The sequence below is a fragment of the Bubalus kerabau genome, chromosome 18 (genome assembly GCF_029407905.1).
Source record: "Bubalus kerabau isolate K-KA32 ecotype Philippines breed swamp buffalo chromosome 18, PCC_UOA_SB_1v2, whole genome shotgun sequence".
Taxonomy (NCBI): domain Eukaryota; kingdom Metazoa; phylum Chordata; class Mammalia; order Artiodactyla; family Bovidae; genus Bubalus; species Bubalus kerabau.
The window spans coordinates 35,348,801-35,365,360 of NC_073641.1; the positions used below are offsets into that span (position 1 = coordinate 35,348,801).

General features: G+C 44.4%; 1 protein-coding gene across 1 annotated transcript in view; it reads right to left on the bottom strand.

The window, feature by feature from the left end:
- Positions 1-8,054: 8,054 nt before the first annotated feature.
- C7 (complement C7) overlaps positions 8,055-16,560 on the bottom strand; it is a 59,279-nt gene continuing 50,773 nt past the window's right edge. Inside the window, exons 16-18 of the mRNA XM_055554613.1 lie at positions 14,790-14,880; positions 11,369-11,553; positions 8,055-9,283 (exon numbers count right to left, since the gene is read on the bottom strand). Of these exons, the coding sequence (XP_055410588.1) occupies positions 9,102-9,283; positions 11,369-11,553; positions 14,790-14,880 (458 nt within the window). The 3' untranslated portion in view covers positions 8,055-9,101. The remainder of the gene's footprint in view (positions 9,284-11,368; positions 11,554-14,789; positions 14,881-16,560) is intronic.

Below are 16,560 nucleotides of genomic sequence, written 5' to 3' on the forward strand. Positions count from 1 at the left end.
GGGAAAGGGCACCCTGGTGGAGAGCAGTAGGGTAAGGAAACCCAGGAAAACTGCTCTGCCACATGGCTTGCAGTCTCAGGTTTTATGGTGATGGGATTAGTTTCCAGGTTGTCCTTAGCCAATCATTCTGACTCAGAGTCCTTCCTGGTGGTGCACGCCTTGTTCAACCAAGATGGATGCCAGCAAGGATTCTGGGAGGTGGTTGGACATGTGGTGTCTCCTTTTGACCTTTCCCGAACTCTTCCAGTTGGTGGTGGCTTATTAGTTCCATGTTCCTTACTGGGACCTCCTGTCTTAAAACAACTCACGTAAATGGTTACTATGGTGCCTGGCCAGGGTGGGTGGTTTCAGTCAGTGTGCTTCCCCTAACAACTCCCCTCTGAGAGACTTCATACTCCAGATACTTGGGAATTGAGGCGGAGGTCTCTTGCTTCTGTAACTTCTTCCTGCTGTGCATGGTCATAGACATGCCTAGCAGAGCAGATGTCTCTCTCTACCTGATCTAAGTCAAGGTATTCTTTGCCTGAAAACAGCATTCACCCTTGTAATAACAGCAATTTAGCTTGAAACTGTTGGCTCCTCTCAGAGATGAAATAGACAGGGGCCAAACAGGAGACCTAACAGGATGGTCATTACTGGTCCCCAGAAACAGAAGGCAACATCTGGGGAGAGGGCTGCAGGGTGTTAGACTTTTTTCTGATTGGTTGGTGGTGAGGCAACAGAGTGGTGCCCCAAGACTCTTGTGTTTAGCCTGAAGTTACCATCCTCCACCTCGGTGGGGGCCCCAGTTCTGCAGAAGAACTCAAAGACATTGTTATGCATATTTCTTGAGTAGGAACCAGGACCATTTGATCGTTCCTCTTCTGTTTCTGTATCCCCTCCCTTCCCTGAATAGAAACCATTTGAATCTGGTCTTTGGGACTCAGGGAAGGTCAAGGAGGCTGAATGAATGTTCTTATCCTTTATTTATTTATCTTTTTTTTTTTTTTTTTTTGGCATTCTACGCACAATATTTTTTATTGCTGTTCATCTAAAACATTCAGAAATATCAAATATTCATTAATCAAAACTGGCCTCTTAAATATTTCAGGTATGCATACACATATTCAAGATGAAATCAAATAGAACTGTGTATTGGTTTGAAGTCACAGCTGCATTTTTTGGGGGGACAGGAGGTCCCGGTAAGGAACAGGGAACTAATAAGCCACCACCAACTGGAAGAGTTTGGGAAAGGCCAAAAGGAGACACCACATGTCCGACCACCCCCCAGAATCCTTGCTGGCATCCATCTTGGCTGAACAAGGCGTGCACCACCAGGAAGGACTCTGAATTAAAATGATTGGCAAAAGACAACCCAGAAACTAATCCCATCACTATAAGACCCGAGACTGTGAGCCATGTGGCAGAGCAGTTCTCCTGGGTTCCTTTACCCTACTGCTCTCTGCCTGGGTGCCCTTTCCCCATAAAATCTCTTGCTTTGTCAGCACATGTGTTTCCTCAGACAATTCACTTCCAAGTGTTAGACAAGAGCCCAGTTTTGGGCCCTGGAAGGGGTCCCTCTTCCTCCAACAACCCCATGGACTGTAGCTATTCAGGCTCCTCTGTCTATGGAATTTTCCAGGAAAGAATACTGGAGTGGGTTCCTGTTCCCTATTTCAGGTGATCTTCCCAACCCAGGAATAGAACCTGTCTCGTGCATCTCCTGCATTGGGAGGCATATTACTTACCACTGTACCACTTGGGAAGCCAGGTATAACCATAGACACATTGAAACACACACAGCAGATTCATGGAGCATTAGAAAAACATTTATTTCGATCCATTTTAAAAGATCAGTTTGAGGAAGTCATCATATTTACACAGCTGAATCTTTTTAAAAGCGCTATGGAAATTACTGTGTTTTCATTCCAGTAACCAAATCTTATCTTGAATGTTGGTTTATTTTTTTAATAAGACCAAGTATAACAAAAATTTTAGAACCAGTTGTTGTTGTTTAGTTGCCAAGTCATGTCTGACTCTTTGCAACCCCATAGACTGTAGCCCGCCAGGCTCCTCTGTTCATAGAATTTCCCAGGCAAGAATACGGGAGAGGGTTGCCGTTTCCTTCTCCAGGGGATCTTCCCATCACAGGGACTGAACCCATGTCTTCTGCATTGGCAGGTGGATTCTTTACCACTGAGCCACCAGGGAAGCCCTTGAATCAACAAGAAACGCTATTGTCATGCTATTGCTACCTATTGCAATAACTACTGCCTACCTACAATATATCAAAATAGTGGTTAAGAGTGTGATCTACCAAACAAAAGGGCTTGAATTTGAATTCTGTTTCCTCTAATTGTTATCTGTGTAAGTTGGGTAAATCACTGAGTTTCTCTATGCCTCCATTTTCTTATTTGTAAAATGAGACTAATAATAGTAGTTATTCACAGTGTCATTAAGCTGATTAAATGAGCTAATATATATATAAATTGCTCCCAGCAGGTTTAGGTTTTAATATTAATGTTGCTCCTTTCCTGCATTCAGGTTTTTATATTCCACAGCCCAAGACTGAGTTCCAGTGTTGCTTTTCAGAAGAGATGGTATATCCCAGCCTGAGTTCCTTGGGACCTGTATTAGACATTCAAAACACTGGCTTTATAATGTGAGAGAAAAATGTCTCCAAGAATATGCAGAGAGGATGTGTCAGTTTCCATAAATCTGCTCTGCTCTATTTACATTGTTTGCCAAGATTGCCAAAGGGCAAGCTCGTAAGATAAGATTCCTCACCAACCCACTGGAAGAAGCAACAGGTTTGACCAATAAATCACAGCAGTTTATGGTCTCTTCTATGGACTAAAGGTGTCTCATCAAAATCCATATGTTGAAGCCTTAATCCCCAAGGTGATGGTATTTGGAGATGGAACCTTTGGGAGTAATTAGGTTTAAATGAGGTCAGAAGTCATAAGGGCAGACCCCCGTGAGGGTTTGGTGCCTTTATAAGAAGAGGAGGAGACCAGAGCTCCCCATCCACCATGTGAAGACACAATAAGAAAGCAGTTGTCTGCAAACCAGGAGAAGGGCCCTCACTGGAGGCCCAATCTGCTGGGAACTTGATCTTGGACTGTCCAGCCTCCAGGACTGTTTAAACCTTCCAGTCTATGGTAGTATGTTACAGCAGCCAGAACTAAGACATCTTGCTCTTTTACCCACTAAAATGGAAAAAAAGGACTGTTCACCACAGATTAGAAGTCCCATTCTGCATCCCAGGGGACTGTCAGCGGCAGCCACTTCCACTCTCAGAATCAGGATCAACAGTCTCCTAATAAGCCAGCATCCCAAGATCAACTTTTCCAGAACTTAGGCTTTTTGTCAATAATTTTTTTTAAATATTCATTTATTTGACTGGGTCAGGTCTTTCTTGCAGCATGCAGGATCTTCATTTTGTCATGCGGGATCTTTCCTTGCCACACACTGGCTCAGCCACAGTGCAAGGGGCACGTGGCATCTTTAGTTCCCCAACCAGAGATCAAATCCGTGTCCCTCACATTGCAAGGTGGACTCTTAACCACTGGACCACCAGAGAGGTCCTATCAATATCATTTAGATCTCAGGAATTTCTGCTTCCTCCTTAAGTCCTCTGCCTCATTCTGTACCACTGTTCTCAAGTGCAAACATCCTCACCCTCAGTCAGTCCTCCAACAGGGGACATGATTCAAAATTCCTAACAATATTGCAAAAACAGAAGGGAGAGAATTAGGAGGCCCACACTTTCACAGCACAAAAAGACAAAGCGTATCTACTTAAATCCAAGTATTCAGAATACCTGCCCTGTGGGTGTCTTAAGAGAACACTCTCACGTAGCACATGAACCAGCCCCTGCCTGGAAAGACCCAACTCAAACACAACAGCACGGGTCACAGGACAGTCAAGGTACCAGCACTATATGGAAATGGATGAGTACCACTCTGGGAAGCATAAGAACCATTTCCAGATTAGGTCTGCAGACCAACTATGTGACAATGGAAAGTAACTGTAAAATGGCAGTGTTATTGAGCATATACAGCCAGTGTCCTGAGCCACACGGGGCACAGAGCCATATCGTCAAGTCCCTACTCCCACCAGTCCAGAGGAGACTTGGAGACAAGATCTCTCCAAATGTGACTTCCCCTCACATCTAATGAATCTGTGCACCATGTCCTTGGTAAACAGCCGATCATTGCATTTGTAAGAGGCTCGAGATACTTTGGAAAACTTCTCATCTTCCTACTGAAGTATTTAATCCTATGGGGCCACAGTGATCCCATTAGTGAGCATGTCCAGGTTTACATCACACCTGACTTCAAGATTCACGCCACTGCCCACCCCCACCTCCCCCCCCCCCCGCATGGTGCTCAGCGTCTGTACAGAGAAGAGTTTCTGGAGGTCAGTGGGAGCCCTTTATGAACTACCATCATGGTTCACACTTGGGTTGCATATGATATAGTAATACACCAATCCTGGGACCTCCACGTTAATCACTTTCTCCTAAGAATGTCTGGTAAAACTTTCCCTTGATAAGAAAATTCCACTCCACCATTATAGAAAAGTCCTTTGACCTGTCTGTATTCCCAGCCCACTTGGTCAGCAGATTCTTGCATAACACACAGTTATTCAGCAGCACATCTGATTTATTCTGTCAGTGCTTCTCTGTCGTGAGCATCATTGATCTGTGGTGTACCTGAGGCCCCTCCCCTGGGATTCAGTACTAGCCACCTCTTGTAGGGATGCACAGAAATAATAGTGATAACAGAAAAGTACTTAATGTTTGTCCTTTCTCAGGAAATTGTCTTCAGCCTGTAAATCAAAAAGCACTTTATTGTTCTTTCTTCTGCCCATCCTTTCACCTTCAGCCCACCCTTTCTGAAACAACAGTCTTCTAATCTAGTCTTGTTAACCCTTAGCTAATAAAGCAAATTTTTTTTTACGTGATTGATGTTTTGAGAATCAATCTGGAGCTTTGCATGACAGGAATAAATAAAAAGACAAATTGCAAGTGCTTTGGTTGTCACAGCAGGGACTCCTATCATGCCATCAGCTTTCTTGTCCCCAAATGTGTGAACTGCCTGAAAGACCAAGGTAATTGAAAAGCATGCATATACCTCGGGTTTCTCAGATATTAGGAGGAAATTGCCTCCTACTGCGGTTGCTTTCTGGCTCAGTGTTCTGAAAGAGAACAGGTCATTCCGTTTCTAGCTAAAGTATTGAATCCACTTTAGTCCATCAAGGAAGAAAAGTCCTGGTACACGGTAGGTAGCAGGGTTAATGATGCAGCTCAGTTCTGCTACTCCTGTACTAAGGATGCTCCAATCTTTTCTTTTCCCTCTCTCTCTCTCCCCTCCTCTCTCTCTCCCTCCATCTTTCTCTCCCTCTCTCTTCTTTTCATTTATCTTCTTTCCTCTTGTGTCTCCTCCTCCTATCCTACCTCAGACAAAGAAAGAGCCATAGATACACTTGAACATCCTAAGTATATAGGACCTTCATTTATCTTCAAGTTTATGATGACCACTGTCACTAGCTATTACACCCATCTTACAAATAATCCAGATGCCTGTAGTAGGTCAGTATGTGTGTGGGTATGAGGGCATAAGAAATATTGGTAGTACAGAAAAAAATATAGAGCAAATGATAAACTGTGGGGTCGGTCCAAAAATATTGATAAATATACATACCTTAACCAAAAGCAAAAGTAATTAACAGCCTATGGTGCAGCTGTTTCAAGGAACACTGAGAAACCCAGCTGCTCAGCACCTGCAGCTCTGAATAGCTACTCACCAAAGGCATGGTCTTGCAAGTTCCATGTGAAGCTGAGATTAGCCATGACCTGCTCAGCTGAGAGGGGGTGCCCTCAATCAAATGAGCCATTCACCTGGCTTGTTGTTAGGAAACTCAGAGTTCCAGGGGACATTTTTCAGACATCCCCCTTGCCATTCTACATCCCCACCATACCCCACCTGAATACCAAGAACCTTCCCTCTGTTTCGGGGGATTACAACCATCCTGGACTGTTGCTGCTGGGAGGGAAGTTCCAAACAGAGCAGTTAGGATGGGGCTCATTAAATCTCAGGGCATTGATAAACAGCACTTCTGTTGGTCAATTGTTAGGAAATGTGTGGAGTGTCGCAAGAAGACACAGTCCAGTGCAATTAGGAGAACTTCCAAAGCAGCTTCTCTGCCCAGGTGACTCACAGGGCCCACTGAAATGGTGAGTGATGGCCGGTCGGACGTGACTGGGCTCCCATGGAGCTCCCTGCAGCGAGTTAATGCCTGAGCCAATTCCCTCCTCTCCCTCTGTCCCCCAGTAGGTCCAAACAACTTTCACTTCAGCATTTTCTGCCTTCTCCTCCAAGGCTAGATCCCAGCCAGGTGCCCCTCACCTGGTCTGAGGCAGAGGGAGAGGCAGACGAGGGCATTCTCCCATTGCCTCTGTTCTCATTGCATCAGTTTTCATGACATAAACAGTCCTTCCAGCTTTCCTAAAACCTTCTCCTTAGATGTTCAAGAACTCATTTTAGAAATCTCAAAAGATTTTTAATGTTGTAAGTTACTTTCTTCCTGTAGCCCTGCTGCCAGGGTCCTAATTCTCTCATAGAGAATTGTGAATGTCTCTGTCCAACTAGCGGAGAAGGCAATGGCACCCCACTCCAGTACTCTTGCTTGGAAAATCCCATGGACGGAGGAGCCTGTTAGGCTGCAATCCACGGGGTCGTTAAGAGTTGGACACGACTGAGCGACTTCACTTTCACTTTTCACTTTCATGCATTGGAGGAAATGGCAACCCACTCCGGTGTTCTTGCCTAGAGAATCCCAGGGACAGGGGAGCCTGGTGGGCTGAGAAAAAGCCAAGGATAAGGATGTTCAGAAAAGAAAAAAAAAAAAAAGCATGAAATTTAGTATTTCAATACAGCATCTCTGTCCAATTTCATTCACTGGTCCCTGTTTAGCCACCAATTATTCACTCATCCAGGATAGAACCTGGAGGATAGTGTGCTAAATGAAATAAGCCAGACACAAAAATATAAATAGAGCATGATCTCACTTATACAAGGTATCTAAAACAGTCAAACTCATGGAAGCAGAGAGTAGAATGATGGATGCCTAGGGCTAGGGGCAGGGAAAATGGGGAGGTGATGGTCAAAGGATATCAAGTTTCAGTTATACAAGATAAAGGAGTTCTAGAGATCTCCTATCAGAGAGGGCAATGGCACCCCACTCCAGTACTCTTGCCTGGAAAATCCATGGATGGAGGAGCCTGGTGGGCTGCAGTCCATGGGGTCACTAAGAGTTGGACACGATGGAGTGACTTCACTTTCACTTTTTACTTTCATTCATTGGAGAAGGAAATGGCAACCCACTCCAGTATTCTTGCCTGGAGAATCCCAGGGACAGAGGAGCCTAATGGGCCGCCGTCTATGGGGTCGCACAGAGTCGGACACAACTGAAGCAACTTAGCAGCAGCAGCAGCAGCAGAGATCTCCTATACAACACATTGTGTATAGCTAACAATGCTGTAATGTATATTTAAAATTTTCTAAGGGGAAAGATTTATGTAAGTCTTCTTTCTGTTCGTATCATGATAATAATAATAATTACAATGGGGGTGGGAGGGAACTTTGGGAGGTGATAGATATGTTTATGATCTTGATGGTAGTGATGTTTTCACACATGTATGAATGCGTGCATGCTAGATCGCTTCAGTCATGTCTGACTCTTTGGACTGTAGCCCACCAGGCTCCTCTGTCCATGGGATCCTCCAGGCAAGAATACTGGAGTGGGTTGCCATGCCCTCCTCCCAGGGATCTTCCCTACCCAGGGATCGAACCCACATCTCTTATGTCTCCTGCATTGGCAGGTGGGTTCTTTACCACTAGCACCACCTGGGAAGTTTCTCACAGATGTATACTTATCCCCAAACTCATGTACAGCCCTTTACATGTCAATCATACCTCAACAAAGTAATTTAAAGTGCTTTAAATGTAAAAAAGAGCACATTAGCCATCCTTCATGGCAAGATTCTTTAAAATTAAACATAACACAGATTTTTTTTTTAATGTCAAAGAATGGTATCTTTAATGAGTTTTAAAATCATTGTGATTTAAACTAAAGTTTTATTAAAATTAATCAGAAAATACAGATATTATTCATATATAAACACACATTTTAAATCCCATTGAAGCCCACTGATTTAACCTCCTACAGCTGCTATTTTGTTTTGATGAAAGATGAATAGGGGATAAATAGAAAGCTAATGCTTCAAATGGGTCTACCTGTAGAGTCCCCGGAAAAATCTAGGTGTGTATCCGTATTAAAGAACACTCTTCACCCAAATATGCAATCACTCAATAGCTCAAGCATAAATGATGCTTCCTACCAAAAAAAAAAAAAGAGAGAGAGAGAGAGAAGAGGAAGGCAAATTACAGGTCTTGAATTTGGCACATACTAAAGAAAAGCTCCAGAGAGAAGCCTGAATTGTATTTGTTCATCACATAACGGATTCCACTTTGATGATGGGTGATTCAACCTCCTGATAAGAATAGGGATCTCCAGGTGTCCTGCCTGGGTCAACAGGGTGAAGGATTACCATTTGGGATGGAATAATTTTATCTGTCTTCCTCCATTCCAGGTCCCCTTGTATTCGGTTTCACTGAGTGAAGCCAGCCTCTCTAATCTCTCTGTTTTCCTAATCAATTTGTAGAATGTATTCTGGCTCATGAGTGGAGTCAATCATACTTAGAACAATCATAGAGCATTGAAATTTCTCTAGTCTAACCCTCTAATTTTCAGATTAAAAAAAAAAAAAAAAAAAGGCAAGGTCCAGAGAAGTACAAAACATCTGCAAAGGTTCATCAATATCCTTCAGACTGACATTTTTTAGAAAGAGAAGAGAAAGAAGATCTGAATTCGGGTTTGGGAGGACAAAGAGCTGTGGGATTATGCAGGGGGTCGAGTTGGGGGAAGGGGACACGGAGGGGAAGGAGAAAGAATGGGCCTGCGTGCTGGGAAGCCGTCTACAGGGCTGGCTGTGCAGAGCTTTAGTTCAGCCACAGCGCCTGCGGGACGGTGAGCCGGACCTCAGGCGCCGGCAACTACGCGGCCTCGGCGGCGCAGGGCCGGATGCCTGTGACGGAGATGCTCAGTCCTCTGCATCTCAGGACGCCGGCCTCGCACTCGGTCATTGTCTGCTCCCTGCCGTTCACTTCTACGCAGACGCTAAATCCTGCTTCCTCGCACTCCGAGGCGGCTCTGCAGACACATTCGCTGCCCTCGGCTGTAAAAAGAAACGAGAGAGGCTTAACGGCACCTGGTGGAGATGAGGAAGGCCAGGCGCATCCCATCCAAAGTTATGCAAGTGGTGACTGGAGAGCTACCGGTGTTCCTGTCACCCATTACCTGCCCCACCCCAAGTGTGGGCTTCCCTGGTGGCTCAGACGGTAAATAATCTGCCTGTAATGCAGGAGACCCGGGTTCAATCCCTGGGTCAGGAAGATCCCATGGCGCAGGGAATGGCAACCTGCTCCAGTAAAGGGAGGCATTTTGCTCCAGAGTAAGCAAGTTCTGAGGCTGGTGCCAGGCTTCCTGTCGACTGGACGCTCATGGGGCGGTTCTCTCTTCAGGTGCTGCCCAGGGGGGCCCCAAACACTCTGAGGCTGGTGCCAGGCTTCCTGTCGACTGGACACCCATGGGGCGGTTCTCTCCTTCAGGTGCTGCCCAGGGGGGCCCCAAACATGATGTGACCCCTCAACGCCCAGACTGAAGGCGGAGACCTCAGCAAAGAGCCGGGCGGCAAGCCTCAGAGGGAGACAAAGAAAAGGAGAATTAACTTGCTTTGAGAGAGAGGACGTGAAACCCAAAAGGCCTCATACCCCGTAAAGACCAAACAGAAATGGGTGGGAAGGAAAGCGGTGTGGGCACTGAAGGGGTGATGCTGGAATACACCGGCCAGGCATCCCCTGAAGGAGGGTAACCAGGTCAGCCAGCAGGCTGTGATGACTGCCAAACCGAAAGTGTCGCAGACACGGATGGCCATAGCGTTTTATGTGTCACTGCCTCTGCTGCCAGTGGGACAGGGGTGAGGGGAAAGATGCCCAGGGGGTACCAGCCAGGAGCGGGAGGCCCTGAGGAGCTGGTAGAGACCTTACAGATCCAGAAAGCACCATCAGGCTCCCAGATTTATAGATGGGGAAACTGAGGACCGAGGCCTGGCTTGGACAACTCAGCTCTTCCCCCTCAGAGGTGGGGCCCCTGGTGTGGTTGTCAAGATCACTGTTACCACCAGGACGCCAGGACAGGAGACCAGCAAGTAGTACCTCCTTTTTCATCACATCCTTCTGATTGCTTCTAGGAGAAAGTGTCAGCCTGGCACTGGTGTGCTTCCAACATGCCCCCTTTGTTGTTGCTAAGTCGCTAGGTCATGTCTGACTCTTTGTGACCCCATGGACTGTAGCCCACCAGGGTCCTCTGTCCATGGGATTCTCCAGGCAAGAATACTGGAATGGGTTGCCATGCCCTCTTCCGGGGGATCTCCCCAACCCAGGGATCAAACCCTTGTCTCCCGCTTGGCAGGCAGATTCTTTACCACTGAGCCACCTGGGAAGACATTTTTATGGTTACCTAATATTTATGGTAAGGGATATTTCCTATTAAAGATGAGCTATAAAGTTTCCTCTTTTAAAAACTGTTATTTTTATGTGAGGCTGTTTCTTTTTTAATGAATACATAATATGGATAATACAAGAACAGAGCAAAAATCATGAAGGTGGAATGTGATATTTGGGAGGACATTCAGGCCATCAGATCTTCCCTGCTGGCTCAGACAGTAACAAATCTGCCTGCAATGCAGTCAACCTGGGTTCGATCCCTGGGTCAGGAAGATCCCCTGGAGAAGGAAATGGCAACCCACTCCAGCACTCTTGCCTGGAGAATTCCATGGACAGAGGAACCTGGCAGTCTACTATCCACTGGGTCTCAAAGAGTCAGACACGACTGAGTGACCCAACAAGTTCAGACCACCAGGGAGGATTCTTTATCCACTACTTCCCCTCCTCAGGGAAGGCAGCGGGGGAGGATAATGGGGATAGCAGGAGACTGGGGTTCAATCCCTGGGTCAGGAAGATCCCCTGGAGAAGGGAATGTCTACCTGCTCCAGTATACAGGACCAGGCAAGGGAGGCATTTCACTCCAGAGTAAGTAGGTTCTGAGCCTGATGCCAGGCTTCAAACTCAGACCAGTCTGAGTCTTTGACATACTTAGGGATGTGCTTTCATCTGTTGCTAAAATAGCACACTACATGTTTGAAAACTTCACTCCTACTACTGAAGTATTTTTATAGTCACAAATATGAAATGTCCCTTACCATCACATTTTTCCCATAGTGGACACACACCGCAAGCTTTTTCAGCCAATGCAGGCAGAGTGCAGCTCTCCCTACCAGCCACGGTGTAATTTCTACCCTGGCACTGGAGAACATGCATCTTGCAAATGGTCAGAGGCAGTATCCTTTTGCTTCTCTCATCTCGAGCACATACATCCAACGAGGACCTGAAACAACATTTTTAAATTACTTCCTTTACAAAATTTTCTTTCCTCAAAGCTAAGAATGAAAAGTGAAAGGTGAGGCTCTGGATTCAGTGCTCAGATGTTGTCTCCCGCAGCCAAATGAGGGGACAGAAACTCAAATCCCCCATATTTCTAAGGGCCCAATCCCCTTCAGTCTTCAAAATGAACATATTTTGCTATTTATTTGCTCACAAGTTTTATAATCTTAGATATCTGGTGTCGATCTAGTTTCATTTAGAACAGATCAGATACAGCAAATTAAAAGAGAAGGCAATGGTCTGTTAGCAACAGGTAGATTGATGACAAAGGAGGAGACAGAAAATTAGCAAAGATCACTGGAGGAGGGCATGGCAACCCACTCCAGTATTCTTGCCTGGAGAATTCCATAGGCAGAGGAACCTGGCGGGCTGCAGTCCATAGGGCTGCAAAGAGTCAGACACAACTGAAGTGACTTAGCACACACACACGCACTCGGAGGGACCAAAGTCAAATGCGACCATGTGACTGAGGGCAGGAGAAGAGGACGACAGAGGATGAGATGGCTGGATGGCATCACCGACTCAATGGACATGGGTCTGGGTGGACTCCGGGAGTTGGTGATGGACAGGTAGGCCTGGCGTGCTGTGGTTCATGGGGTCACAAAGAGTCGGACACAACTAAGCGACTGAACTGAACTAAACTGATACCTATGGCTGATTCATGTTGAAGTTTGACAGAAAACAACTAAATTCTGTAAAGCAATTATCCTTCAATTAAAAAATAAATAAATTTTGAAAAAATGGGACCACTAACTGTAGAAGAAAGCAGCTCTTCCCAGCCCAGCAGCCCTGAGAGTTCATGTCCACATGATAGCATTATCCACAGCTGATGACTGAATTCTCAAGGGAAGATGAACTCTATCTTTCAATGCTATTTTTAAAGTATCTATGTTTACAAAATAGTTTAGAAATATTTCCATGAAATGTGTTAATTTTTTTCCTTATGCATTGGTGCTAAAAAAGTGCCAGTATTTGAAATGTCACTAATAAAAACAACCACTTATCTGAATACTGATGGGTAAGGATGCCATTACTGTAGTGAAACCTTAGACAACAAAAGGCATTTTTGAATAACAGACAGAATCTATATTTACTTACATATATTTAGCTCTAATGTTTTCTTCTCTAACCAAGAGCTAAATTTGTTTGGACAAAGAAATACAGAAATACATAATGGAAACAAATCCTTGTATCTTTTTTTTAATCTGTTTATTTAAACTTTAAATAGAAGTACTTAGAACAGCTTAAACGGCAAAGAACTTACAAGCCATCTCCCTTGTTATCAGTGCACATTCAGTCGCTCAGTTGTGTCTGACTCTTTGCAACCCCATGGACTGCGGCTCCATGGAGGAGCCCAGAGGACAGGCTCGTCTGTCCATGGAATTTTCCAGGCAAGAATACTTGAGCAGATTGCCATTTCCTACTGCAGGCGATCTTCCCCACCCAGGGATCAAACCCATGTCTCTTGCGTCTCCTGCATTGGCAGGTGGATTCTTTACCACTTGGGCCATCTGGGAAGCCCATATCAGACATTAAAACTCTTCCCATGTGTATAAACAACAGGCTGCAGATCAACTCAATGAAGCAAAGAAGTTGAAAGGAAGATGAAGGTGAATCAAAGTAAACAATGATTAACAGAGAATAACAGCACAGTCAGAAGATTCTGGGCTGAACTTTTTTGTGTGTTTGTTTCCTTTTTCTCCTTTATCTTTTCTTTCCTTTTTTTTTTTTATTTTTACAATTTCCATTTATGTTATTTGGCTATATATTCTTCACACAAAAATTTACTTCTTATAGGATACCCCTTAGTCATCACCACCCAATGTAGGTATTCAAGGAGTTGGATATGTGTTTTGATGACCACACTAACTGAAAGCCAAGTAATTGGCCAATAAATTTGTGTTTTGATTGTTAACCTTAGAGGTGGTCAGTAAGTCCTAGGGACTGGATGTTTCCTATTTGCCTCTCCAGATTCATCCTCCTCTCTTCTTCACCCTGCCTGGGAAGCTGAAGCGTACGGACCACATCAATAGACTTCCTTGTCCTCTAACTTCAGGAGTGTTTGATCATTGTGGGGTTCTGGCAGAAAAGGAGGGAGGAAAGAGAGTACAGTTGGGGTGTTTATTCCCCTGGCTCACTCCTAGGCATCTCTGAAGCCCCTAGAATGAGAGACTCAACTCCTCAACTAACCCTCTGTCAACAGGTTTTCATAAATGCTCCTCTCTCACAACTTCTGACTTAGGCGTGGAAAAAAATGTAAACCAGTTCAGTTCAGCTTCTACCAGTTCAGGAATACTGCCCTGTCGTGTGCAGTTTTCTTTACTCGACCCACATTTCTGTAAATAGTCCCACCAATAAAGCTCCTCTGGTCCTAATTTAATCATGCCATCTGTACCCAACACTTAGTAATTACTTCAGCTATATTTCTACAAAGGAGTGATTTCAAGTGGGATGGTGTTCTTGGAATGCAAATCTAGAAACATATTTCAAGAATTAGAAAAGCAGCTGCTTTTTTCTCTGTCGGTATTGCTTTAAGAGTTTATGTCTCTGGGGCTTCCCTGGTAGCTCAGTGGTAAAGAATCAGCCTGCCCATGCAAGAGAGACTGGTTCAATCTCCAATCCAGGAAGATCCCACATGCTACGCATAACTAAGCCCATGCACCACAACTACTGAGCTTGTGCTCTAGAGCCTGGGAGCCGACACTACTGAGCCTGTGTGCCCTAAAGGTCGTGCTCTGCAACAAGAGAAGCCATGGCAAAGAGAAACGTGTACACCACGACTAGAGAGTAGCCTCTGCTTGCAGCAACGAAGACCCAGCACAGCCAAAAATAAATAAACGATTAAAAAAAAAAGTTTATGTCTCAAGGGAATTTCAGCCCTAATCTCCTCAAACTCTAAATCCTCAGGTTTTGTTATTTTGTCCCATTTTATACAGAAAACAAGCAGCCTTAAGTAATCCTTCAGCCTTTCTCACCAGCCAGACTCCACTCTCACTGCCCAACACCACCAATGGTCAGCCCTGGTGATCCAGGCAAAAACAGGCAGCAGATGGACTGGATTGAAATGTGAAGGACCTTGATCCTTGGTCAGTAACACCTTTGATCCAACAGAGACTAGCATCTAAGAAATCATTCAATCTAATTTGAATAAAATAAAACAGAGAATAAAACAGAGCTTACCCACATTCATAGGGCATTTTACAAACACATCTTGAATTCTGCAGTTTCTCCCAGGGCTGACATTTAGGCACTTTCTGTGTCAAAGGTGCTTCTAAAAGAAAAGAATAATGGAGATGTGACCATTAGGAGAAGAGCTTCTTTGTAGTAAACAAGGATTATTTCAATTGTTGAACCAGGCAATAAATTCTTATAATCAATAAATTAATAAAGCTATAAGGCATTTTATAGGAGATACAGCATCACAGACCCAGCAAATAACGTCTTTGGTCATAATAGCCACCATTTCTTGAGCATGGACTCTTGATCCTGCCCTTTTTATATGATATTTAATTCTTCTTAATAAATAGCCATTTAAGAGATGAGGAAACTAAGAGTCAGAAAAGTCAAGAAATTCATGCTAGTTAACAAATTGACCAAGCCAGGATTTAAGTCTATGTTTGTCTGAATTGAAGCCCTGTGGTGTAGGCTCCCTTTCTTCAAAAAGGTGGAGTTTAAAATATCATATTAAAAGAGTAGCACTGAAACATAAACATTACACATGTAAAAGAGATAGCTAGTGGGAATTTGACAATTGATGTAGGGAGCTCAACCCGGTGCACTGCGACACCCCAGAGGTATGGGATGTTGTGGGGAGTGGGAGGGAGGTTCAGGAGGAGGGTACACATACATACTTATGGCTGATTCACATTTTTGTATGGCAGAAACCAACACATTGTAAAGCAATTATTCTCCAATTAAAAATTTTTAAAAAGAAGGTGGGATTTAAAAACCATGTGTTATTTGGGTACATTTTGCTCACTACACCTATCACGAGACAGAAAGCATACCATAACCTGACCTATAGAAGAAGAACTCTCAGTATCTCAAGGATGACTATAATAATCTCTTACATGTAAATGTCCAAGTGGTCTCCCCTCAACAGTGAGTAAATGTCTGGAGGTATTTACATAGATAAAATCCTTTCCTTCATGTTTTCTACAAACTGATAGAAAGCCAATTATCATTCCAGTTTTGTCAGGGAAACACCTTGGTCTGACTTGCAAAGAACTTAATTTGCCATGGCCACAGCTGGGCCTGATTACAAAGTGAACAGTGTTCATTTTGCCATTTCCACTTGCCTTGCCATTTCCACTTCCTGGCAGCTTCATTACAATGGAATTCTGTGGCATATACTTTTTCATCATCAAACTAGTTACCTGTTGCTGCTGCTGCTAAGACGCTTCAGTCGTGTCCGACTCTGTGCGACCCCATAGACGGCAGCCCACCAGGCTCCGCCGTCCCTGGGATTCTCCAGGCAAGAACACTGGAGTGGGTTGCCATTTCCTTCTCCAATGCATGAAAGTGAAAAGTGAAAGTGAAGTCACTCAGTAAGTGTCCGACTCTTCGTGACCCCATGGACTGCAGCCTATCAGGCTCCTCTGTCCATGGGATTTTCCAGGCAAGAGTACTGGAGTGGGGTGCCATTGCCTTCTCTGAGTTACTTGTTAGATATACCTATAAAGGTCATTTGTCTGAAGGTCATGTTTTTATGGATGCACGAACTGTAGAATGCTTCCTTACTTTTGGAAAACAAGAGCTTTAGACATGACAGGAAAATCTCATGAACAAGGAAGGCATAAACTTGTAAAAATAGTAGCAAGGTGAAGTGTGTCTATCGTGTCCAGCATTGTCTGTAGCAAGTATTTATTCTTCAACCATTTTTCTTTAAGATGGTATTATCTTAAATGAGATGTAGTATCCTGAATTGGATCCTAGACCATGAACGCGACAT